This window comes from Lissotriton vulgaris, chromosome 1_1 (genome assembly GCF_964263255.1).
Source record: "Lissotriton vulgaris chromosome 1_1, aLisVul1.2, whole genome shotgun sequence".
Lineage (NCBI taxonomy): Eukaryota > Metazoa > Chordata > Amphibia > Caudata > Salamandridae > Lissotriton > Lissotriton vulgaris.
In genome coordinates, this window is record NC_141685.1 from 2088636648 (window position 1) to 2088663582 (window position 26935).

The following is a 26935-nucleotide window of genomic DNA, read 5'->3' on the forward strand; positions in this document are numbered from 1 at the left end:
ATATTACGTTTGTCTCAGATAATCTAAATGATTGGCTTACCCGGAGAAGAAAAGTATTTATTAAAGAACTGATGGCTCTTTATGACCACTCTTTCAACTGGGTTATAAAGAACTGTACTAAAAACAATGGTGTTTATGGTCTCTGTGGTTGAACACACTTTTTATATTATAAACGGTTTTCAGTCCCCTGATAACGGGAGTTAATATTCCAAAACGTGTTGGTGAAAGGCTCGGTTGGCTTTGTTGCGATTCAGTCTCTTGACCAGCAGAGGTCAGGGTTGAGGTACTAGTCGTCTTGCTGTCTCTTACTCGTCTGTTACTTTCTCTGTAGCATATAAGTCCTTGTAGTTTTGGGTTTTCACCAACTATTCAGTTTCTCTACAAATTATATTCAAGTTTCGAAACGGCATTTAAATAAAGGGTAGAAGCAGTTTTTAATGCATTGTACCTTTCTTTCCCATTTCACTTCTACGATGACAAAGCCAACTTTGAACGCAGATAATCTGGTGGTGTTTTGGTTTTGAACTTTGCTTTTACTAAATAGTAAAGTTGTTTACTGAAGTCGGTGAAAGCACGGCTATGAGTGCTGAGACGTAATTGATGTGTTTTTTTCGCCCAAACAGGATGAGGCAGCCCCGCAGTTTTTCTTTGATCTCAGCAAACAGCATGGAAAGAAACGTCACGCGGGAGGAAGAGACGGGCCGCATTCCCAGCCAAAGCAGCCCCGGAAAGCGCGTGAGTAAGCTGGTACTGACGCTTCATTTCAAATGCCAGAACACTGCTGCTTGTATGTCAACACAATTTTGTTGATTTTCGTCCATGGGAGACATTTTCTCATTAAATAAGTCTCCCGCCAGTATCTCGCATGACTTTTTTGTGCACGAGGTATGTATGTCCTCATGTTCAAACTGTCACGCAGCCTACTGGTGAGTACATTTTGTGGCATTTTGCAGGAATACAAGTTGTTTTACCCAATCCTCCTGACCAGGCCGTCCCCGCTAACTGTGGAAGGACGTTGTTTTTAAAAGGATATGACATACGGTTTAGGTATTAGTTACCTTTAGTGAATGGCGGTGCCGTTACACACGCCATACACCTCTTTATTTTTAATAAGAGCGTTTACCTTCCAAGGAAACACCCCTACTTTTTTCTTTTGTTGATAAAAAACGCACGTTTGGATTTCCTGATTCATGTAACGTATTATTTCAGTCGTATTGAAACCGAGAGTTGACCAGACCAGCATAATTGAGTGGGTGGGTTTGCCTTCAGTTCACTGGTGTGTTGTGCTCTTGCCCTTTCATTTTGCAGGGGGTGACAAGTGATGGGCAGGACTAAAGGGTTAAGTCGATTTAACACAAACTTACGTTTGATCCTAGACACTCATGTGAACATAGAAAGAAAATAGATTTTAATGATTGCCTGCGTGTTTCGAATTGCAGAATTAGCGGTATTGGTGGTTCAGTGTTTGCTGTTATTCTTTCATTTGGACCAATGATTTTATGTGTATTTATAGTCTTAATAATTTGCGTTTTATTGTCTAAAACGTATTCGTTTATAGTTTGTTCTGCCTCCTTCATTCTCGGCGTTTGTAAGGACTAGAACTATAACAAATTGCTTCAAACTACCTCAGGGTACAGTAAACTCCAGAAACGTTCGTGTCGGTAGGTATTGTCTAGAGCTGTAGAATACTCTCCACTATAGAACACCTTCAGCGGAAATCTTGATGCTTGTGTGCCAGCCTAATGCACTGCAAGAAGAGGGGGCCGTTTTAGTACCAGCATAACAAAAGTGCATTGTATGGGGCCCGACCACTTAATCCATTAATGTTCAACGCATTCCAGGATACGGAATATCAAGGCCCAAATCCCACACCCCAGGTTATCAACTCTCATCCAGAAGCCTTCCTATTGTTTCCTTTAACAGACTCCTTCCTAAAATATATTTGTGTGTATATATATGTGTGTGTGTGTGTGTGTGTGTGTGTGTGTGTATATATATATGTGTATTTAGAAACTTTGGAAGGGCTCACAGTGCATCAAGGGCAAGAATATAAAGTCAGATATTGGAAACAAATATACTTTCTTTATGCCAATTAAAAGGTCAAATGTAATGTAGTTCAGCGAGGTCCGGAGGTCTACCAACCTCTAGAAGAAGCCCTTGCTGTAGAGTGGGAGACACATAAACATACTTTTTTTTAGCCACATGTTATTTATCTTTATTGGTTTTTCCATTGGTTTATGGATGCCGCCTTTGTGGCTGTAGTCACATAAACGTTCAGTCCAGATCGCATCCGTTTTGTTTTGTTTTGCATGTTTGTCTTCTAGAGCATAGCGCTCATTCCTGTCTCACGGAGTAAACTTGATCCATCAAGTATTCGATTGCTATTGGATCAAAGACATTGCACGGCTTCTATATTATTGGTTTCCTGATTGTTTATTAGTGTGTATACTCTTATTCGATTGCTATCCTACCTTGCAACTCACTCACTACCGAATATTATATTGTGTTCAAGAGTTTGTCCACCCTACCTCCTGTTTCTGTAAAGCGCTCTGATATCTGCAAAAATCTTGTCCGCGCTATATAAAACCTTTAAAATAAATAAAATAAATCAATAAATCAGGCCTTTGGGCGATTGTTTGCACATACTCAAAATATGCAAGCTTTTGTCAATGCTTGTTTAGAGTTCTTAGTGAAATATTTAAAAAAGCTCGCTACAGTGAAAAAAAACAAAAAAGATTGCTTTCTGTTTAAAATACAGATTCCATATGAGGTGGAGCAGTACACCAAACAGCCAACTGCATGGGGTAAGAGAGGAATACTCCCCTCAGCAGTACCAAAGCCCCTGATATGTATATATTAAACAACTGGTAACCATGGGGCTTACAGACAGGTGTGCTTGTCAAGATGGACCTAAAACTGGCCACCACTGTGTACCCCATATATGTTAACCCGAAATGCCCTGTGTTAAATAAAAGGCAACGATGCACTATCAATCCTGAAGCATTGCTTAGTTGTATGTATTCATGTTCGTTAAGGTAGTTGATGTCCCTTTGTTGATGTTGTGGTAGGGTTTGCTTCATCATTTCCCGACTAAGATATCTGATAAATTAGTTTGGCTTCAGATTGGTCAGGAAATGTTCATTCAGCCCTAATAATTTTAACAATATTCTACTGGTCAATCATCTTTGTTAAGTACTTTGAACATCCATATGAAAGATTTAGTAGCATCATGTCAATTATTGGAAAACTTTGTGGATTGTATCGCTCCTCAAATATATTACTGAAGTAATGTTCTTTTGGGTTCTAACTGCATGTATCTAGGAAACTGTTGTTTAGGTTGCAAAGAGAAATGTTTCCCTACAGTAGTGATAAATGGTAAGGAATGGGCTTGGCAACATTATGCATGGACTTGAAAGTGCTCACGCAACACCATGGTATCCAGGTGGGCCAGTTAATCTGGTAGAAATGTAACCCATGAACCACCAGGCTTTTTCCTAGTGTACCCTATGTTGCTGTTTGAGCACAAAACCCTAACAGTCCAGATGGAGGGACCCTTTGGGCATTTCCTATAAATTCTGGAACTGCTCATCCTGAGTCTGGTTTGCGTGTAAACCACAGAATGCGGGATCTTGGAGAACCCCAAGTTGTAATTGAAAACCAGACTTTATCGTTAATGGTGTATGTGAGCACATGACGGGAACATATAAAGATGCTAACTAGAGCGGGGCTCATATAGCAGGAAAAAGTGCAAACTGCCTACTTTTGGATATCGGGGAATCTGTTTCAAACGTTGAATAGGGCAATCATGAACGTTGTGAAGCAAAAATAACAAGCCTAGTTATATAAAAAATATATTAATAATAAGGGTGGCTCAAAGACCGTCCTTAATTTGGGACTGCTCATTTGCAACATCCATGAACGTTAAAAGTAAGCAGTTCCTTTATTATCAGAAGTGGACTAGTGGGATACTCGCAGACAATCGGCGCCCTCTTTGGGCAGACACACTGTTAGCTGGGACTCACACATGGTAATTCTGAAAATTAGAAAATCTGGTAATACCAAGTCAATAGTTTGCATGCAAGAAACATTGTTGCAAGGTTCCATGTATTTTAGTGAACGGGACCACCTTTGTGTATTCTGCTACTAGAACGAGGGCTAGGGAAACGTTTCAGATTGATTTTAAAAACAAAAACAGTATTCACTGATTTTTAGTTGCCTACACTTAAACATTTTCAGAATGTAATTTGCTGTCTGTAGAACTTTTAATGATGTACATACAATTCCTACATAGTTTGACGCAGATGTGGAGCTCCGCTATTCTTATCACTGCTGTTTATGTTGAGCATTTGAAACAAAATTACAACCTTGGCAGCCATCATGTTGTCACACAAGATACCAGGTTTCAGGCTCTGTTGTGAATGGAAATCGGACATAGATCCAAATGTCTGGTATGTGAGGCTTAAATATGATTCAAAATCCATTAAAAATGCTCCTTAATGTATTCCAGGATTATCAAGAAGAGGGAGGCCAATGTGTGCGTGATTAGGAACTTCTTGCTGCTCCTGTTGGGCCGTTTTAGAGATTTGCTAAGATGGACGCCCTTGTTGACTTAGATTTTAATCAACTCCTTTCCATTGTCATATGGATTTCCAATTTTCTACGGTTGTACAGTTTCTCAGTTGACACTTACTTTTTTATCAAAGTTTTTAGATCATGTCATTTTTTTATTCCATTCTCTCAAATTCTGTATAAAATTATATTCAACACCTCTCCAAACCAGCTCATGTCAAGCCTTTCCGGGGCCCTTCATTAGGGTTTTTAATGGAGTGGTAGTCCAACTGAGTCTCAAGCAGGGTTTTCACATATGTTTCTCGCAATTTGAAAAAGCAGTTCTTCACAATTTGAAAAAGCAGTTCCTCAATCAAATTCTCCACACCCGATCTCAGGATGACGACACATATGGCCTGTTTGCGACCGCAAAAAAATAGGTTGGTGGTATGTACAAACACAATTTTGCGAGTCCGTGGCTAGCAAAATGCGTTTGCGAGTCGCTGTTTGAAAGGGGTATGCCAAATGCGTCCTTTCCTAATAGCGAGTCAAAAGGATATGTACCATTGTTTGGACGCAAAACACTCGCAGTTTACCACCTACATCCAGTAGCTGGTAAGCATCTCGCAAATGGGAAGTGGTCCCCATGGGACCACTTCCCCTTTGTGAATGGGTGCGAAAATATATTTTTTAAGAGCAGGCAGTAGTCCTTAAAAAAAATTAAGAGAGAACTTTTCATTTTTATATTTAAACGGCATTCCATTTTTCTTTAAGGAAAACTAGCTGCATTAAAAAAAATAATAATTCTTTATTGAAAAAGCAAATGCAGACATGGGGGTCTGCTGTCCCCAGCAGGCCACCATCCCTGTGTTTGTAGGCCATTCCCAGTAGGTCGCAAATTGCGACCTGCCTCATGAATATGAAAGAGGCAGGCTATTTGCGACCCCATTAGAAATCGTAGACCGTCTCTCAGACACTGTTGTAAATTCCATTTTGCTAGTCGCAAAAGTTACAATTTGGGACTCCCAAATTGGAAGGGTCACACATCTGGACCATAGTCTCTAAAACAGTGGTACCTAACTAGTGTCTTATCTTCAAGCATTTCCCATATTGTTTATTTTCTAATCTTTTCTGCCCTCTAGTGCAATTTAAAAGTAAAGCAATTCATATTTTTTCATTTCACTAACTTCAACCTATCATAAATACGCTTGAAACTATTTTATCTTAAAGAGGCACATATAACAAAATTATTTCTAATATTTCAATCAAAGCATATTACTTACTTTTCTTTTAATTCATGTATTTCAATATATGGCTATTGTTAGAAATCGGGTCTCTAGTTGGCAGAGGTATGCTCCCTTTGCAAGTAGGCACCACAGTCCTAGTCTGGGTAAGCTAGATACACACTAAAAGATAACTTGTACACTCCCTCTGGTAGCTTGGCACTGAGCAGTCCACTTAAATAAAGAGGCAATGTGTAAAGTATTTGTACAATACACACACACATTAACACAATGAAAACACCTGAAAATACTCCACACCAGTTTAGAAAAAGTGAAAATATTTTATGAGTAATTCAAGACCAAAACAACAAAAATCCAATAAGTATAGCCGGAGTTATACATTTTAAAACAATAAATCAAAAAAGTAGTGCTTAGTCAATATGCTAAGGGGTTACGTGAGGTCGCACTGGACTGGTGCACATCCACAGGTCAGGCCGACCATGATGGAGGGCAGGCTGGCTACAGGACTCGCGCAGCTCCTGTTGAAAAAGTACCTTGGATGGAGCAAGCATCATTGTCGAAGACTTAATGCAAGGAGTCTCCACGTCGGCTTAGTCCCGAGGATGAGGGTGTGAAGCATCCGCGCCGATCCACACAGTTGATGAAGGCTTCATTGATGAACCCCTTTGCTATGTAGGGCTGTGTTGTTGTCAATCCGCTTAGTTCATTGAGGTTATGCCGTCAATTGGCTCCTGCGTCAAAGGGCAATGCGTTGGTTCCAGTCGTTGCAAAGTTGTCACTGTGTCAATTTTGATGGTTCTGAACAGCAGACATATCCTTTCAAAGGCCCAGGACTGGATCGGCACCACTTAGCAAGGCAGGACTCATAAGTGGCAGAGTTCAGGTGCTGTTGCAGGTTTTAAGGAAGTCTTTGATCATTCTGAGACTTCAGAACAGGGGGTAAGGCCTCAGTCATTCTGGGTTCAAGTGATATGGGTCCAGTCTTTGTCCCTAGCAGGGCAAAGATCAGCAGGCTGCAGGGCAGCTCAGCAAAACAGAAAGCAGTTCCTTCAGCGCAGTAGATTGGCAGTGTAGCAATCCTTGTAGCACAGCAGTTTTTACTAATGGCAGAGTTCTTCATGAATCTAGTAGTGTACTGTCTTGGTAGAGTCAGCACACCCAGTTGTAGCTTTGCAATGGGGATGACTTCAAAACAGGCCCTTGAAATGCACAGGTACTCCTTTCTTCCCAGCCCTGTGTTCAGACTGTCGGGGGTAAGCAGCCCTTTGTGTGAGAAATATGGCATTGCCTATTCAGGTGTCAGGCCCTCCCACACTCTTCCTGCCCATGAAGAGCTATCAGAATGCAGGTGAGTTATGTTACACCCATCCTTCCTGTGTTTGTGCTGGTCTAGAAGAAATGCACAAAGTTTAACTGTCACCCACCCAAGACGTTTATTAGAAACTGGCTGCAAGGCTCACAAAGCTGTAAAAGCAGACAAATGTTCACTTTCTAAAAGTGATATTTCTAAAAAAAAGTAATGTTATAGCCAACGTTATCATTAAAGAATATTTATCATTCCCATTCCAAAGATATGCAACATGAGCAGCCTCTCCTTTCTAATCAGGAATTACAGCTTTAAAGTGTATTAAGGAATTCCCAATGCTAGCCTATTGGAGGAGTAGGCCTCAGAGTAGTGAAAAACTAATTTAGCTGTTTGTCACTACCAGGACATGTAAAACTTGAAAGTACATGTCCTACCTTTTACGTACATAGCACCCTGCCCTTAGGACTACCTTGGTCCTACCTTAGGGGGAACTTTTGTGTAATAAAAGGGGAGTTTAAGGTTTGGCAAGTAGTTTTAAATGCCAAGTCAAAGTAGCAGTCAACTGCACACACAGGCACTGCAATGGGAGGCCTGAGACAGGTTTGAAAGGCTACTGGTGTGGCAGGCACAATCGGTTGCATTTAATGTAAAGGCCCTGGGTATATAGCACTGTAGAAGAGACTTACAAGTAAACTAAGTATGCCAATCATGTATACACCAATGTCACCATGCTTAGGAAAGAAGCACATGCACTTTAGCACTGGTCAACAGTGGTAAAGTGCTCAGAGTCCTAAGGCCAACCAAAAGAAGGTCGGAAAAGAGGAGGAGGAATGCAGAAAGTATAGGATGACACTCCATAGAGGGCCACTTTCCAACAGCTATAAAAGTCGCAAATATCTTTCATACTGGTCCTACATATTCAGTTTCATTTTCATTTGGATACTAACAATAGGCCTTCTTTAGTCGGACCCCACAGGTAAATTGCAAATACATGACCAATCGTTTTGCAACACTTTTACTGTGTGTTAATTCTCGTCTACTGAGTTCCAATTTTACCTTATCTATTGCATAGAATTGACAGCCTTTGAGTTTCCCTCCATGAAAGGCACACGTATTCTGCTGTGACATATCTCAAATACTTGTTCTTAATAGCTCTAGCAAGATCCATATTTCTAATCTTCAGTGGGCTAAAAGTGCTACCTACATACTGCTTGTTGCAGGTATACTCTACTATGCATACCATAAATGCCAGACGGTTTGGGAAATCCTGCATTTCATATTTCTATCATTCCATGATCCTTTGAAGGTTTTCCTTAAGTTTGCTGCATGGTTAAAAAGGTTGCAATGGCCACAGGCGAAAAATCCGATCAATAGTGGCTGTAGCCAGGTCCTTTCTGGTGTTCTTTCTGCTTCAAAGTGTCGGTAAATAAAAATACCTTTTTAGATTGGTGTGCCTTTTGTATGTTATTTATCACTGACCTCACCAACTATGGGCCTTCAGTTAGTAAATGCCAATATTTTCAAGTGAGGGTTCTGATGATTATCTCATTAGTATTTCAGTTTATGATAAATATTAAAGAGTGATTTTGATTTCCTTTCTTCTTCCCTTTGGGGTCTGATTTGAAGTATCTATTTCTCTCTCATTTGGGCCTTTACTTTATTTACATTTTTCCACAGACTTTTCATCTTGTAACCAAGTTCCTGAAATGTTTTTGTAGTTTCTTTTTTAGCCTCTTTTTAAAAATCCTCCTTAGTACTGCAGTTTCATCGTGTTCTTAGGAGCACCATGGATGGAATACTGTCAATAGTTGACTTATAACGACAAAAGTAACATGTAACGTCGACTTTGTAGCAGTTTTCCTTTCTACAAAAAAACGCTCTCAAGGTGACCATTGAGTGCCTTCACTTTGCTGTCCAGAAATATCTATTCTTTACTGTGGTTCACTTTGAGTTTATTATTGCATTTATTTCGATTTTGAAAGTTTAGGAATTGTTCCACTTTCTCTGTGTTTCAATTTGATAAAAAATACCATCTTGTAACAACCATAGAACTACATCGTTCTTATAGTTGTCCCCCTGGTGGCACTAAGCATATTCTGTTTCCCACCAGCCCATCATCAAAAATACAAAGGCTTGGACAAATCGGTAGCTTATTGCAGATCCGTATGTTTGAGTAGAACATTTGATATCAAACAAAGTAATTATTTCTGAACTAAATAAAATGAAACAGTGACTGCAGAAAATTGGAGTGTTCACAGTTGATCGTTGATCTCATATTGAGAAAATGCATCACTGTTTTCAGGCCAATTCCTAGGCCAGTCCATGTATACATAGACACTATATTGATAGTAATCAAAATAAAATATTTTTCACCATTAAATCTGGTATATGTTTTTAACACGTTTATGTCCTTGGTATAAGATTGTAGATTTAAAAGGCAGCAGAAAGTTATTGACCTACTTTTTTTAAGTTGCTGATCTCAGTGATAGTCTGTCTTCCTATTGGTGGGCTTCCTGCCTGATTTAATTTTTGGAAGAGTATAAAATGTGGCCATGTTTATTTTTTTGTTAATGAGAAGAGTCTGATTCCTCTTGTGCAAGTAAGTATGCCTTTCCCTTGCCACGCTTCAAGTATGTGATATAGTTCTTTCATATGTTCAATGGATTTCCAATCTAATAAGCTCTTTTTATCTCGATGATCTTGTATTTCCTTATGTCTTCCAAGATCATTCTTTTTCGTTTGGATTTCTCAATGTTTTCCTTGATACAAGTTTATTTTGACATTCTGTTCTCAATGCTATATTCAAAAGTTTCTGTCATTTTAAAGTCTTCTGTGTTTGGCTTAAATTTAGAATATATTTTAAAAATACAGTTGAGAGCTAAATCCGTTTCACTCTGCAAATCTGTGATAATGTTGTGTTCCGAAAAGGCCTTTGCCTTATTCGAAGTTTATTAAATCAGCATAATTGTTCACATCATATCATAAGTTCACTTGGATTCATTATCCTTGAGATTTTCTTAGCATCTTTCTATTTTTATACTTCCACAAAGTTATTCTTTTTAATTCCTACTAAATTTACACATGATGACAATAATCAGAAAGAGGTGGACTGTCTTCTCCCCCTCACTATTGTGATGAAGGCTTTTACTTGAATTTACAAAATGCCAACGGCCTGGGCACCTCGCCAGAGTGTGACCTGGAGTCACACCATTGTCCTTCTGGTGAAGGGAGAGTTTCTTTTGTTGTCGTAATCCTCTGAACAGTGGGAGTCCTGGAATTGCTGTTGTCCATGCAGAAGACCAAGTCCAATTTGCCTGTGTAAAGTTTGCAATACTGGCCATCTACTCCTAGTAGCTTCTTACTACTGCTTAAGCGAAGCCTTTTCCTCAACCAGAACTTAAATGTAAAATTGCAAGATGTTTGTAGGTTGCTTCCAGGAAATGAAAAAACAGATAATAGCAATGGGTCAAAGGCAACTAAAGCTATCTAGAAAACTGTGTATATGTGTTGGGATACAATCTATGAATCCAAGGTATTCAAGGTGAAAAATTGTGTTCCCATCAGATACCCAACCTGTACCGCCCTACATCATTTGGGATCCTTCACCCGAAGGAAGTGGAAACATGTCCACTATGGATTAGGTAGATTGTAGCCTAATCGTGTAGAAGGATGCAGGGATGTGTTGGAAAAAAGGGTGGTAACAGGGGGTAATGATAAATAGCAGTGCAAATTAATGAAAGTGCTATGTGCAACAAATAAGTGAATGAATTAATATTGGGTTGCAGGAATGGAAAATGAATTTTAATAGGATCCTACCCGCACCCAAGGTTAAAAAACAGTGCAAAGTAGTGTAACAAATAACAGGGGTCGACAAATGTACTCGACCGCTCGCAAATGCGAGTGAATTTCATGAAGGGCGAGTCAGTTTCAAAGCCTACTTGACCGGCCTGGCGAGTGCTATCTGGCACTGCAGTAGCAGGTGAAGGCTCTAGGGGGCAGCATCACGGCGGCGGCAACAACGGCATTCTGCACGCACCACCTAGCATAGTGGTGGTGGTGCGGTGCGCGGTGAAGGCTCTAGGGGGCAGCATGCACGCACCACCTAACTTAGTGGTGGTGGTGTGGTGCGCTGCCTATTGTTTCTGTGGGTCCCAGGGCCGTCAATCACATAGCGCGCGAAAGCGCTACCAATGACGGCCCTGGACTGCTGTGCTGCTTAAAGTGCAGCAGTGCGCCACGGAGAAGTGGGCGAAACCGCGATGAATGAAGACGAGACGGAAGACAATGAACATGAGAAAAAGGACCGAGGCTGAACGGGAGCCACCCGGCTGTCTGTATGTCTCCGAGAGCTGCGCTGTTGAACACGCATGCGAGTGCAGGTGAGAGGTGGACATGTGACAGCCTCCTCTGGGGAGGCGCTGGGATGTCAACTCCTGACATCCTGCAGACCTGCCCTGTGACAGCTGCAGATCAAGATGATCAAGTCGAAGAGGAGGGCGGGGGCAAAGAGACAGAGAACTGGAGGGCAGGTGCTCGAGGATGCACGCGGGGGAGGCCCAGCTATTGACACATCCTCACTGAGCTCCGAGACTCCCTGTTCGCCAGGCAGCCCCCAGAAACAAAGCGAAAATCTCACAAACACGACATGAAATGGCACACGGGTATTGACCTGTGGGGCCACGTGTTAGGTTCTTGGTGTGACGTTGCTTTCTACAAATGCTGCTGTAGCAACCACCAACTTTGTTGCAAATCTCAGCAGAGAGGCCAGTGTCTGGATGGGAATGTGTCGAGAACTCTAATGTGTCACTCCTTTTGTGATTAGCTGGCACTCGTGGGTTGGTGAGAGGCTGACTCTGCAGGGCAGTGTGAAGAACTGGCACACGTGTACAGGGCCACAGGTTGACATGCTGTGGCAGTGTGCAGAGGAGTTTGTAAGGGGGTGACACCGGAGGGCTGAGTGAGAGGATGACACTGACAAGCGCTGTGATAGGCGGGCAGAGATGGGCAGCAGCCGCAGTACGAAAAGCTTGAGTGAAATTGACACGCAGAGGCCGCGAGGCTGTGCTTTGCTGCTCAATAGAGATTTGCCTTCAGGCTGGGCAGCAGGTTTCAGATTTCAGGATTCTCATCATTTGCTTTTAGATTTACCAACAGTCAAAACTCTCAGTTTTTTTTACGTTCTATGATTTGGACCTCTGCTGTGTGCCGAGCCTCCCCCATGGAGTCTCGCCCGCTGTAAGATCTGTTGCATTGAACTATGATATGGAATCTATAGAGCCCGCCTGTTAACATAAGGTCAGCTTCCCCTGTACAGCGTGGGGTTAATGTGCTCTGGACAGGTTGAAGGGGGCACTGTCAGAGTGTGTGTGAGCCCTGGTGTTTGTGTGCATTAGGGTGAATGGTGGAGTGTCTACTGTGCTTTGCTGTACGGCAGCGGTTCCCAATGTGTGCGCCGTCAGAACTATCCAGGGGCGCCGCAAACAGATGCAATTTTTTTTTATAATTGCATTAAATGTAGATTGTTTTACCATAGCAGCCCATTCTAACAACCTCACGGGGGTGCTGGTGACCACACTATCATCTCCTGACGGTCACATCCTTTCTGATTCATCCGGGCTTGTTGTATTACGTTTTCTCCTGAATTCACCGGTGTAACTAACCTTGTAGGTAGGGACCACCCTCCATACCTGCTGTGAGACATTTCTCACACTGATTCAAACGGCCACGGCTTCCTGACAGTCTTTGAAGTGAAAATAAATGAAACTTAATTGTACCCCGGGACAATGACCTAACAGTGAATGTGTCCCCAGCCCTCCAGCAAAACACACTTTGAATGATCTACAAGGATAGCCTTGTGAAGAAAAGACTTGGGCAAAGTGGGGCCAATACTGTGACAATAAATATAGTCTAACATTTACCTGTGCCCATAATCGTTTCAAATAACAGAAAGACTGCCATTATCGGTTTTCTGTCTGTGATCGCTCTTTATAAATGTATGTTCAGAGGTTTCATTTTGCATCGATCTATTTATTTTATTTCCATTCTTAGCTGTCTCTATTTTTAACTAAATTTCTGAAAAAATCAAAATATTCAAGTTTTAATTATGTCACTACTTTGCAAAAGATGTTTTATGACACACAGATTCCGCAGGTGCGTTCCTTTCTTTTTACCATCCTCGTTACCGGGGCTGTGGAGGGACACCAAAGCAGAGCGAGAAAGGAATCAGGCGACTGGCGGGGCTCTGAAATCAAGAGCCAACTCTTTTTGTTACATCTCTCTGAGCTCATGTCATGACGTTATGAGGCGTGTGATAAAATCAGGAGTTACAGGGGATCAGCTTTTGTTTGCATGCTTGTTACTTCACTTTTACTTCTTGTCTGGCCTAAAAACAAGCACTGGGGACTTTAAAGGGACAAGAGAGGAGAGAGGGGGCACGGTCACATCCAAGAGGGAGCCTGAAGTGAGCAGCTTCTGTGAATTGCTGTGTGCAACTTTATTGTGACGAGAATCTATACAAAGTACACCCACCTTCTTTGACCTGAAAGATAAATTGACATTTTAGGCCAATTTTACATCGCCGTTATATGACAAAACTGTTAGAGGAGGTAGTGACATCACAGTTGCAATCATTTGTGCAATCTGTCAAGTAGGTGGATAATCCTCAGGCTGGCTTCAGGCTCAAAAAGAGCTCTATTTCGGCATCATATGTATTTTTCTGTAGAATGACCAGGACAGTATTCTTACAGTGGTTCTCCTGCATTGGTTGATCTATTGGACTGCATCTCACCCCCCAAGCTAGGTCAACACCTGGCACTGCCAGGGCTAATTGAGAACACACGGGCAGTATTTTGTGATGATTGCTTAGTTGGCATCTACCTGTTCTTCATTCATATCATTCACTAGCCTGCAGTGTGGAGTCCCTCAGAGTTCTGCTCCCGCCCCACACTATTTAATACTATCCTCACACACCCATACCTGTTCTTAAACCATTGTGACTTTTTCCCCATAACTATGGTGATGACACTTCACTCTCGATCCACTGCCACCTGTCTGTGGTGCTTCTCCAGACTCCATGCTATCACCAGTGGTGCTTAGCTCCTGTATGACTCCTCACACAGTGGTCCTAAACTCCACTGGTTTATGATATCATATGTATGCTGCTGACTCCCATTACATCTCAAGGTTCATGAGAATCCTGAACACTCACTGAAAGTTTCACACCGTCCATTGCAGGTTAGTCGTTGGGGCAGAGAGAGTGGTTATGCATGAGTAGTGAGAAACCACAAGTCCTGCTGCTGGGGTTGGTATCTCTGACCTACAGATCTGTCTTCTGGCCTGAGTTCCTGCCCCCATCCCCTCTGCCATTGATAGAAGTCTGCAATTTGTGTATAATGGTCGATGGCGAATCTCTCCTTTGTATCTGAAATCAAAGCGGTCTCTACTAGCATCTACTAAAAGGTGTACTTTGATTCTGATACCTCTCCCAGAGTATTTTAATCACCCTCGCAGCGGTGATCTCCTAGATGCACTAACATCCGTGAATGTGCACACTGCTGGCTCTGTGGGGCCTTCAGGCAAGAGGGAAGCCGTATGATTATATTACCTTCATTTTCAAGGAGAAAAATTGAAGTAATCTATAGGCGGGGCTTACATCCCCCACTTGCTGAAAAAAAGTAACATAATGGGGAGCCACGACCAATGGCCAATAGCTCAAGGGAGCCACGGGTCAAAAAAGTTTGGGAACCACTGCTGTACGGGGACAGCAGATCCCGTCATTCAGAAAGGTAGACAGATCCCTGGCATCCCTGGAGGTGGACAAAGGCTCCTGTGAGAAGGGGAAGGGATACAGTTACACCCTTTAAAATGTAGGGTCAGTTTCTGTCCTGTTTCTTCTTCATTCTTGCCTAGAGGTTCTACAGCAGACAGCTTTATGTAGCAGCTGGGTGGGAGGGTCTCCTCTCACCCATGCCTTTCTGCGGGGATCCACGTCAGTGGGCACCACGACGCACCTCCTAATCCTGCTGAATTTGAGTAACAACGATCAATTTGTGGGTCGAGTGCATTGCTGTTAGGTCGAGTAGAAAAGTCTTCTTACTCGACCTGCAGGTCAAGTAAGATTTTTTAGATTTGTCGAGCCCTGAATAACTACTTAGGTGTAATCGAGGTCGACATGTTTCTGCAGGATAATAGGGTCAAAAGATCCCTGACTGCTTCTTCAGGACCTTAACAGAAGTTGCTACTGCTGATGAGTGTATTATAGTGATTTAAAATCATATCACCTGAAATCGCCCGTCGAGATGATCAAGATAGTCATGGAATCAACATGGGCGAACAAACACACACAAAGAAAGAAGAAATACACAGTTAATGACGATAGCTTGTGAAGAGAGACAATTATCTTGTGAGAAGTGCATGATGCCAGATAATATTGGTCAATAGTTGCTTGATAGTCAACCTGAGTTTGGTCAAATCAACCTTGATAAGACGAAGAATAGCATTATATTCACTCACCCACTCTCTGGGGACTAAACTCTCCACCTCACCCGGCTACAGCTCCGGTACAAATGGAGCACCGCTCTATTGGAAAGAAAAGCGAAGAAAACACTAAAGAAAGAGGAAGAGCTAACAAGAGTTTAGGCTAGACACACCCTGTCCCTGATACGCATAGGTCATGCATTTCTAGATTTGCATATAGCAACCATCGTGGGCGCCTGCCTCACGCGGCTGTAAGTGTAGGGAAGGTAGCTAGTATCAGAAATAATGATAATGGATGTCATAGCATTGCTAATACATTCTGATCGTTATATGCGCTAAAAAAAGCTGTAGTGAGAGCTATTGGAGTACAATACTAGACACATTAAACTACTACCATGGCCACAAATCTAGGCCTAGCATTCGATGAAAATGAAATCCAGACACTACTCTCGGAGAATCCCAGCATGCTTGCAATGTTTAACACGGTACCAACCACCTCTACTACATCAGAGGATGGCTGGGCAAAAGTGCTTATTCTCAAAAAGAATCAAGCCAGAGTGAGTGTGCATGGAATAGTAATGGCAGACTATTTAAGAAGCAACTGTGCCCCTAGCGGCCTCATTGTGGGAAATGTCCCCAGTCTATTTTTAGACGATAAAGATTTCCTACATGATTGGTCGCTCATAGCGTGGAAGTGCACACGCGACTGGTTGTGTCTGATTATAAGAACGGCAAAAAAGACAGCAGACAAAATAATGGTGGAGATCCAAGTCTTAGAGGGCCAGATCAAAACAACTATTTCATCCAGTAAATTATTTACCAAACACCAAGAGGATGGAAACAAATCTAGTAAAGAGTTCAGAGACTCTATACTATTTACTAAATTAGAGAAATTTAAAAAAGATCTGGCCAAATTCGCGATGGACAAGGTTTACCCATACACCAGCGACAATTTCCGCCCTACAAACCCAAAGGATGCACATAAGGGAGGATCCAACTATGGGAGCTCCAGCTCCGATGGTGCCTCCAGCGATTCGGATGGATCGAACACTAGCCAGTCACCATTCAAACAGCGGGGAAGAGGTGGCAATAGGAGAGGGTGGAGAGGGTATAATCAGGCCTTCTCCCAACCGCAATTTCCACCTTGGTGGCAGCCCTCACCGTGGGGACAACAACCCCCCTTCCCACCAATGATGAACCCCTATGGTCCGCCTCAATTCTATGGAGACTACAACCAACAGTCTTTTTTAGGCGGGGGCAGGAGAAGCCGGGGCCGTCAAAGAACTCCCAGGCAAGGACAGGTTCGCTGGAACGTACCACCCCAGACCATGGATCTGAGGAGTGGGAAGAAGATCCCACAAGATCAAACAGCAACCGCTGCGGGACCAGTCTAGTCATCAATTTGAGCTCACAAGAACTAAGAGACCCAAGAACTAGTACTGAATAAAGGCCTTGGCTTCGTTTCCACGAACCACACAGATCCTTTCCAAGCGCAAATTGAAATAAGCAAACTCTACAGAAAGATCAGACTCCACTTCTTGTTTGCAAATAAGACAACCGAGATGACACAAACCAGTTCTAATGTCAACACAGGGTTGAAGAAACCTTCGACTTTCAATCCCACCACGTTAGGTCAGCCCCCAAAGGTTCTCACCTTTGAAGAGGCTGTTAACCATGACATACGGGAACTCTTTGCAACCAGGCAAAAGACTTTTTCTAATCTATCCAGAAATGAACAAAATGCCATCAAAGAATTGACAGAGAATCCCCTCATTGTAATAAAATCAGCAGACAAGGGGGGAGGGGTGGTCATCCTTGATGTAGAAACCTACCGCAATGAGTGCTTGCGACAACTCAATGATACACGATCTTATAAAAAACTTAAAGAAGATCCTACAGCTAGACTTACAAACATCATAGGTCACATTGTTGAAGAAGCCCTTGCGGAAGGATGGCTTACGCCCAAAGAGGGACAATACCTCCGAGTATCCAATCCTGTCATTCCCTACTTTTACCAGCTACCAAAAATACATAAGGCCCAACGCCCTCCACCGGGTCGTCCCATAATATCTGGGATAGGTTTACTTCTGGAACCTTTGTCGACCTTCATCGATGTGTTCCTTCAACCGATGGTACAGGAAATGCCGACCTTTTTGAAGGACACGAAAGATGTCTTAAGATTGTTACCCGACATTGAATATGACATGAACACTGACCTATTGGTGTCATTCGATGTCGAAAGTTTATACACATCTATACCTCAAACAGAGACATTACAAGTGATAGAGGAGTTATTACTCACAAGAGATTTGAATTCCATAACTCCGGTCAGATTTATTATGACATTGGCGACACTGGCTATGACAGAAAACTTTTTTGCCTTCGAAGACTCCCTATATTTACAGATTAGCGGGACTAGTATGGGCAGCGTTTTTGCCCCTAGTCTCGCTAATCTGTACGTGCACCATTTCGAACAGGAGCACGTGCTCGCAGACACCAACCCCCACCTCGGGTGTCTGCGAGCCTGGAAACGGTACATCAACGATATTTTCGTGGTGTGGCAGGGAGATGAGATCCAACTCCAAGAGTTCCATGAGTGGCTCAATCAGAGGAATCGCTACCTGAAATTCACCATGGAATGTAACACCTGTCCATTGGCCTTTTTAGACTTATTGATTAATGGCACACCCAACGGCCTCATATCGGAGCTTTACCGGAAACCAATGGCCCGCAATTCCCTGCTTAACTATCACAGCTGCCATCCCAAGTCCCTACGGGACAATTTGCCTTATGGGCAATTTTTGCGCATACAGAGAAACTGTACTAATAAATGTTCCTTTGAAACACATGCGAAGAGCCTGACACAAGATTTATTGGACAAAGACTATCCAAAAAAACTGGTACATCAGTCTAAAAAACGAGCGGCGAACAACAACAGAGTCAGCCTACTAGAAATAATGCCCCCTAAAGAGAAAACTGCACGTATGACATGTGTCACAACATTCGGCACACTGTCAAATCGTATCTCTAAAATCATCAAAAAACACTGGGGTATCCTAAACACTGGGAAAGACAAATTGCCTGTCCCCCTTTTTGCTTTTAAAAGGGGACAAAATCTAAAAGACAAATTGGTCCATACAAGACCGAAAATGGCAATTTCAAGAACCACAGGCACCCTTTGGGAGATGCCCGCAGTTACCGGACATCATCCGTGTGGACAGTGTGCAGCATGCCCTCAAACTTGTAAATCTACCAAGATCAACATCGGTACAGAACGACCATGGGAACAACGTAGGTTTACGAATTGCAACAGCGCGAACCTAATCTATTTAATCAGTTGCCCATGTGATAAAAAGTATGTGGGCATGACCACCAGGAAAATAAAAACAAGGATATCGGAGCACAAGAGCTCGATACGTTGTAACAAGCAGGCTACGAGATTGACAAAACATTTCTTAGCAGCCCACCATGCTCCTACCGATCTACACTGGACAGTGTTAGAACAACCTATAATATCCAAACAAATCTCTGACATCAGCACGTTCCTACATAGAAGAGAACAAAGGTGGGTGTTTAAATTACAAACTGATAAAGCGGGTCTGAATGAAGACATCCCGTGGATGTCATTGTAGATATCCCGTTGATTGGGTGTCCATATGTCGTGAACCAGAGTTACATCCATCTGTAGGAGCATGACCACAGTTTTCTGTTCTACCGGAGGCATTAATGAATCTAACAACATCATGAAATTCAGCTTGTACCAGTTTTTAGACAACGGTATAAATATAAATAAAATTAAAAAACAAAAGACTCACGGCGGACAAACGTCCTTAGTGTTTCTTTTATTTTTATCTATGTGGCTGTAACAACCAAATGGATAAACTACGATCCCCAGCAGCCCAGTGGAATTAGAGCGCGTAACACGTAGTCACGTGATCCCTTTCGCAACCCGGTAAAGAAAGTTTAAATATCCGCTTCCTGTCCGTTTAGATACCTCCCACATGACAGCCTAGACGGATGTCAGGAGTACCGACGGACAGGTATGCGTTTCTGAGACAGGACGGGACAAACTTAGTGGGCTCACACGAGTACATAGCGCACATGGGGCGGGTACGAAACCGTTATTGTTCTTGTACTTGGTGGCAGTAACGTCTGTTTGTATCGATGCGTTTCCAAAGCACTTTTTTCTAAAAAGATTCCACTCTGTTTGGACGCTCGATATACAAGCGGTCGGTGTTCTGCTTTTTGCATGAGTTATAGTGACAAACCACTCTCACTACAGCTTTTTTTTAGCGCATATAACAATCAGAATGTATTAGCAATGCTATGACATCCATTATCATTATTTCTGATACTAGCTACCTTCCCTACACTTACAGCCGCGTGAGGCAGGCGCCCACGATGGTTGCTATATGCAAATCTAGAAATGCATGACCTATGCGTATCAGGGACAGGGTGTGTCTAGCCTAAACTCTTGTTAGCTCTTCCTCTTTCTATAGTGTTTTCTTCGCTTTTCTTTCCAATAGAGCGGTGCTCCATTTGTACCTGAGCTGTAGCCGGGTGAGGTGGAGAGTTTAGTCCCCAGAGAGTGGGTGAGTGAATATAATGCTATTCTTTGTCTTATCAAGGTTGATTTGACCAAACTCAGGTTGACTATCAAGCCACTATTGACCAATATTATCTGGCATCATGCACTTCTCACGAGATAATTGTCTCTCTTCACAAGCTATCGTCATTAACTGTGTATTTCTTCTTTCTTTGTGTGTGTTTGTTCGCCCATGTTGATTCCATGACTATCTTGATCATCTCGACGGGCGATTTCATGTGATATGATTTTAAATCCCTATAATACACTCATCAGCAGTAGCAACTTCTGTTAAGGTCCTGAAGAAGCAGTCCGGGATCTTTTGACCCTATTATCCTGCAGAAACATGTTGACCTCGATTACACCTAAGTAGTTATTTGTTACACTACTTTGCACTGTTTTTTAACCTTGGGTGCGGGTAGGATCCTATTAAAATTAATTTTCCATTCCTGCAACCCAATATTAATTCATTCACTTATTTGTTGCACATAGCACTTTCATTAATTTGCACTGCTATTTATCATTACCCCCTGTTACCACCCTTTTTTCCAACACATCCCTGCATCCTTCTACACGATTAGGCTACAATCTACCTAATCCATAGTGGACATGTTTCCACTTCCTTCGGGTGAAGGATCCCAAATGATGTAGGGCGGTACAGGTTGGGTATCTGATGGAAACACAATTTTTCACCTTGAATACCTTGGATTCATAGATTGTATCCCAACACATATACACAGTTTTCTAGATAGCTTTAGTTGCCTTTGACACATTGCTATTATCTGTTTTTTCATAGTACGTAGGGACCGTAGCAATGCTAGGTCAATAAATATTTCCCTTGTACACCCTCTTTTTCGTATTAGTGCTTCCAGGAAATACCAAGTTACGGACGCAGCTTCCTGCGACAGAGTATAGTGCTGCAGGCATAATCCTATAAAGTTAACCCTTGTGTTCCTCCAGATTAGGTGTTTAAATATATTGATGCGATAGCCATGACTGTTTTTATTCAGGCAGTTTGACATTATGCTTTTTCAATGCATCTTATCTGCTGGCTCATTCTCGCCTTACCTTTTAGGAGGAAGTGTTTTTGCCTACTCTTTTGGAAGACTAGAGCATTAACTTTTTACAAACTGCTCTGTATGTTCAGTATATAGCCAAGCCGATCTTACGCTCTGAACTGAGTTCAACAGATTTGGTTCTCTGTGCCTTTGAAGCTAGCTTTCTCATTTGTGGGATGCTAACTGAGCTCCACTGGATTTTGGGAGACTGCAAGGTCATCCATGTGGGCATGCATTTCAGTGGCTCTCAGCTGTTTGTTGGCAAGGCCAATTCTGTTCTGAAGAGGTTCAAACAGAGCTATGTAGTGTTGTGCTCACTGGGTCTGGGTTCCCCAGCGTGCTAATTTCATAAGCATCAGAAGTTTCAGGGCTACTTTTGGGCCTAGCATCCCAAACGATTCAGCCGTCAAAACCCATACAATTCATGCTTAATTTAGGAGCCCTGGGTGCAATTGTGGCATAAAAGGTTGAGGATGGCAAAAGCAGCGGTGGTCCTTTTCCTCTTCTGCCACTGCAACAAAGCCTCTTTAATTAGCACTTGGGCAAACGCGCAGTGGGAGAGTTGTGTCAAGAGCGTTTGCCATTTTCTGGATCACAGGAGCTGCATACCAGACTCGTGGTACTTTCAGATTGTTCTGTTAGAGTGTGCCCTACAGGGGGTTTATCCTTTCTCTAGGATTGGGGATCTACTCTGTCCATGAATCATGATTCTACAGCTCCAATTCGTGCAGAGTCTAGAGGCCAATAGATGGGTTTACTGCCGCACATGGTGGTAGTTTAAAACAGGATATTTCAGGGTTGTATTGCTGGTACCTATTCGCCTCAATCTGATCTGCTGTCCTCATGAAATAGACTTTAAAACATCAAACCTGCTAATACGTGAATTACTTTACATGGATTAGTCTGTGAAGACTGGTGAAATTCTTAGTAGTATATGGGAAGGCTAATTCATTTTTATGACATCCATCAAACCAAAAATCATGTAAATTTATGAAAAACAACAGTTGGGTAGATAGTGTGCGTCTTTAGAGTTTAGTTTTTACACACTTTTGTTTGGCATTCACTGAGCATTTATTTTGAAACCTGTGCCAGAAAAGTATAAACACTTAACTCAAGTCTCTTGTGATTTTCATGAACTGTTTTGTGACTGTTAATCTGTGTCCCTGAGTGCTGCAGTGTGGGGGCATCAATTCCACCAGAGTGAACAGTATTAGTAAGACACTTATGAGAAGATTAACGGGGGTTAGAAATGGCACAAGTCTCTCGCATCTCTGCTTTTTGTTTTAAGTCCAGTTCGGCATACCATAAACCCTAGATTTACATTTTCACCCGTGCGTACGAAACCAGACACACTTATCTAAACTTAATTACTCAGGATGTCGTAATGGCCAGATCTGCTGACTTCGGAGCTGGGGAACCAGGTACGAGTCTTGGCATCGGCTCACCATCCTGTGATTCTGGACAAATCACGTAATGTCTCTGTGCCTACCAAAAATGAATGTGTCCTTGTGTAACATAATCGGTGCTCATGTAAAGCACTCCAATACCTTCGGGTCGAGTTCCAGCTATATAAAACTCCTACAACTTTTTTTTTTTTTTTTAGAAAAGTAAAGCCTTTTCTGATCTAGTATCAATAAGAATTTATTCAAATCTTAGCATATTTTTCAGATAGACTTTTATTAGTGTCTGAAAACATGTTAAAATTGAATAAAGCCCTCATATCACTAAAAAAAGTGAATAAAGAAGCCCAGTGTTTGGAACACATGCCATTGAACTTAAAGGGGATTTTCACACATTTTGACATTAGAACCCACATACCAATCACTCTTAAATGAGAACGCTGCTGAAGGGAGGAAGTGGGACGAAGCATTGAAATGGCCATACAACACTCTCCTAAAAAGGCACCAATAACACTTCAGAACATTTTGACGTAACAGATGATCCGTATAGTTTGCAAATATTGAGTGACAACTCGGTATCAATTCTGTTCAGTCACAGTTGGCAATTCTGCCCCCGGGTGCCTTATCAGAATTTCGGCTGCCCACCTGGGTAAACAGCGAGTTCTTTCCTCCACTTGTAACTGTTCTAGAACCAAGATTTTCTGAGTTCTTCCAGATGACGTTTTGTCTTTGCTGTTGCTCATGATACGCCAGGAAACACCAGAATTCTCTGACCCCAGTATAGATCTTGGTTTCCTTTTACAAAATTTCTGTCAGAGTTGTCTTGCAAAAGAACCAGGACCTTAACCTGCTCCTTTAAATCAATATTTGACCGAATGCGGAAAGGTCTACACAGAATAATGGCCTCCCATCAGGTTAGAAAGGCATCCGCGTTGTCCTTTGTCTCCCGAGTCCTCAACAGTAGGCAGCCTTGCAGTCTCAAAGTCTGCATCCTCTTCATCTTTTGCTGGTTGCCCAGCCTATTCTCCAACTGAACAATGCTAGTCACTGATCAGTTCTGAAATTTTGCTGTCCCGTAATTTGTATCTAGTTGCTGAGTAATATTGTCGGTGGCAGTGGAGTAGACTGCCTTTTGCTTCAACAATGTCATTTTATTGGTAGTGTCCTTTGCTGCCATTACTTCCCATCCTGTCTCCACCATAGTCATTTTGGATACCACACTGTCTGCTCTTCTTTGCATGTTTTCCGCGGAGAATATCAAAGACCTCTCTCCTTTAGACATATCAGATATGGAATCACCCTCATTGTCCCTGCATGTTTCACCACATGAGTAGAGGGCTGTTGGTGAAAAATGTGAGCACAGGGGATCCTCCCTCTATCTTAGACTGGCCCCATCGAGAGCAGAACATGAGTCATTCTGTGGCTTTCAATGGGTTGTCTATATTTGGCTTTGTCGCCATCAACTGGACCATAGTGCAGGTTGGCTTGGAGGGCATCTAACCTTAACCCCACATCTGGATACATTGCTACCTGGTCATGAGATACGGCCTGTGAGAACCTCTTGACCCTGACAATTCCCATCCCCCACCCCACCCCTACACATACACAACAAACATACACACACTTACACTCACATACTTGCATACCTTACATTCCTTACATTCTCCTCGCCCTCCAGTTGGTCTCAGGAACTCTCACCACAACAACTGGATAGATAGCAGAACACTTCTTTCAACAGTCAAATCCTGGAGAGCTTTCAGCCCATCCAGATAATGGACAATTTTGTCCACCTCTTGGCACCTCTTGGGTGTGGGGTGGAGGGTGATTATGCTTAGGTTTGTGTTATTGCAGGGCTGTTCCTCCAATCACTAAAGGAGTCCGAGGAACCGAGGACACATCACACTCACTTTGGAGTTGTGGCATCCCGAGCTGTGGGCTCCACAACACAGAACCCAGGAGATAGCAGCTTGTGCGGCCACTCCTCCAGTTATGCACCTTTTGATGACTCTAGAATTATAAGCAGATATTAACTGTTTGCTACTGAAACGTAGACACAGATTGCTTCTCCCTTTAGATTAGATGACACCATTTTAATGGGCTCTTACAACTGGTCTGTAGGTTTTTTAAATCCCTTCTGTTTGTAATTAGAATGCTGTATTTATTTTTTGGCTCATAGCCCCTTTGAACCTACAACATCAAATAAGATGGCACCAGTGACCAGAAAACTGCCTACCTTGTTTTTGTCACTACAGCCAGAAGAATAAGCAAGTTGTGGTCCTTATCCTCTGACACATTTTATCCTGTGTTCAATCCAGAGATGATGGTCCTCAGAATATGCACTACTCCGTTTTTTTTCCCAAGCTGTGTGTCTGGAATGCGGTCGAGAAAGACTTTCATCCTGCATTCTTGATTAACCTTTTTTTTTTTTAACAGTGATATGACAATCAAGTGTTGATGTTTTCTATCACTTGTATTTTACATTCACCATGGCTCTTCATGTATGAGGTTGCATATAGAGTTACACTTTATTACGTGATCTCCTTTGCACAGAATGTAGACTTCTCCAATCATAGCCGATATTGTCAGTAGCTTTCAGTCTTAACTGATGTGTTCTGCAAGGCAGCCACATCTTCAGGCGGAACGCTCATTTTGACAGTCATGCAAGGAACAATTTTGGCTATGTCTTTAGAGCATGCAAACTAGGGGTTCCACGGTATCCTCCTTTCTATATCCACTTTCTGCTTGCATCCTTTATTCCAATTTGAATGTCATTAAACTGTGTCAAAAGTGATATACTCGTATCCCTTCTCTGAACAGGAGTGGGGTGGCACTGTCTGATTAAATGTAAAAGGATAAATTCACTTGGTGGAAGTTATTATGTTCAGCTGTTTGCTGTCTGTAAACGCACTAAAGCAGCAAGGGTACACTTCTGAGACTGCTTTTACTGCTCACATCTAAAGTGTCCTAAATATTTTCCATTGCTTTGTCTGCTCTTTATGTGCTACAAACTACAGTTGCCTGAAATGTATTTTATGAAAGAGTATGAGTTCTGACCCAATTTCTTTTTATGGTTTCCAAATACAGCCCAGCCAACCGGACCGTGCTGGTTTTGTCTTGCGAGCCCTGAAGTAGAAAAACATTTGGTTGTTAGTATTGGCACAAATGTGAGTATTGTCCATGCTAATAAAAGTAGAACATATAGTTGCATTGCCTGCTATGTTTAAAAATGTTTAGTTTCAACAAAATGATTTTAAGACCACCTTTATCCTCCATTCAGGTAGTAAACTATAGTCTCTTTTTAAATTACTTTATTTAATGTTTTAGACCGCCTCAATATAAAAATATTATTCTTGGAATCAATCACCATTTGACCAGTACCATTTAATAGTAGTAAAAACTTTATTTCGAAGTGGTGCCATAAAAGTAAAGGATAAAAACCAAAACACAAGTTTAGCAGCAGTCATGAGTCAATCAGTATCACTGTATTTGGAAATCCCAAGGTACAAAGATAAAATGCCATACGAAAAAGAGAAAAACCTTCAAATAAGGTGCATAGTGCCATATTAACATGGATCTATACATACACAGTTGGCTAAAGCATACTCCAGCGAGGACGCACAAGGTTAACCTACAATTGTGCAATTAACACCCCAGTTTATACAGAACATTACATAAACCATATTAGGCTGGTAACATTATTAAAGAATTACACACCCAGAGACCAATGCATAGTAGCTAAATGGGTTGTGCTCAAGTAGGAAAAGTTCAAGAGGAGGACCGAAACCTCAATTCAGGGTCCTCTATGTGCTCCTACAGTTGTGTTGTTGGATCGAAGTGCTTGAACAACGCTTGGAAGAGTTTGTAGTCCGTCGTCTAAAGAGGATCTTGCGTCTATTTGCTGGTAAAAGGCCCCCAAAACCAAAATGCCTAAGTGAAATTTACTATATAAACTTTGAGCCATAGGAGGGGTGATCTCATCGTTATAACCCTCCAATTTTAGGGGCAGGTTTGCTAGTCCGGAATTGGTGATAAGGAGCCTAGGTTGGTTGAATGGTGCCACTTGACCACTAAAAAATTTAAATCTGCTGTCTTTAAAATGATCTCAAAGTTCAAAGTGATACATTTGGGAGAGGTATAGAAGGACTTCAAACCCAGTTTCAGAAACCAGTTCTTAAGATGGATCAAGCCCACTTTTGACAACCAGAATTCCGGGCTTAGCTTCACCTTATCAGGCAGCACGTTCTGATGCCATAAATCCTCGTTTATGCAACCAGCGGGAGCTACAATCGAAATGCTTTACAGACGTCCATGATCCCGAA

General features: G+C 42.2%; 1 protein-coding gene across 2 annotated transcripts in view; it reads left to right on the forward strand.

Annotated features, from left to right (window-relative positions):
* CWF19L1 (CWF19 like cell cycle control factor 1) overlaps positions 1–26935 on the forward strand; it is a 232099-nt gene that overhangs the window by 122712 nt on the left and 82452 nt on the right. For both annotated transcript variants that reach the window (XM_086921175.1, XM_086921183.1), the window contains exons 9-10: positions 624–735; positions 25701–25780. In XM_086921175.1, the coding sequence (XP_086777301.1) occupies positions 624–735; positions 25701–25780 (192 nt within the window). The remainder of the gene's footprint in view (positions 1–623; positions 736–25700; positions 25781–26935) is intronic.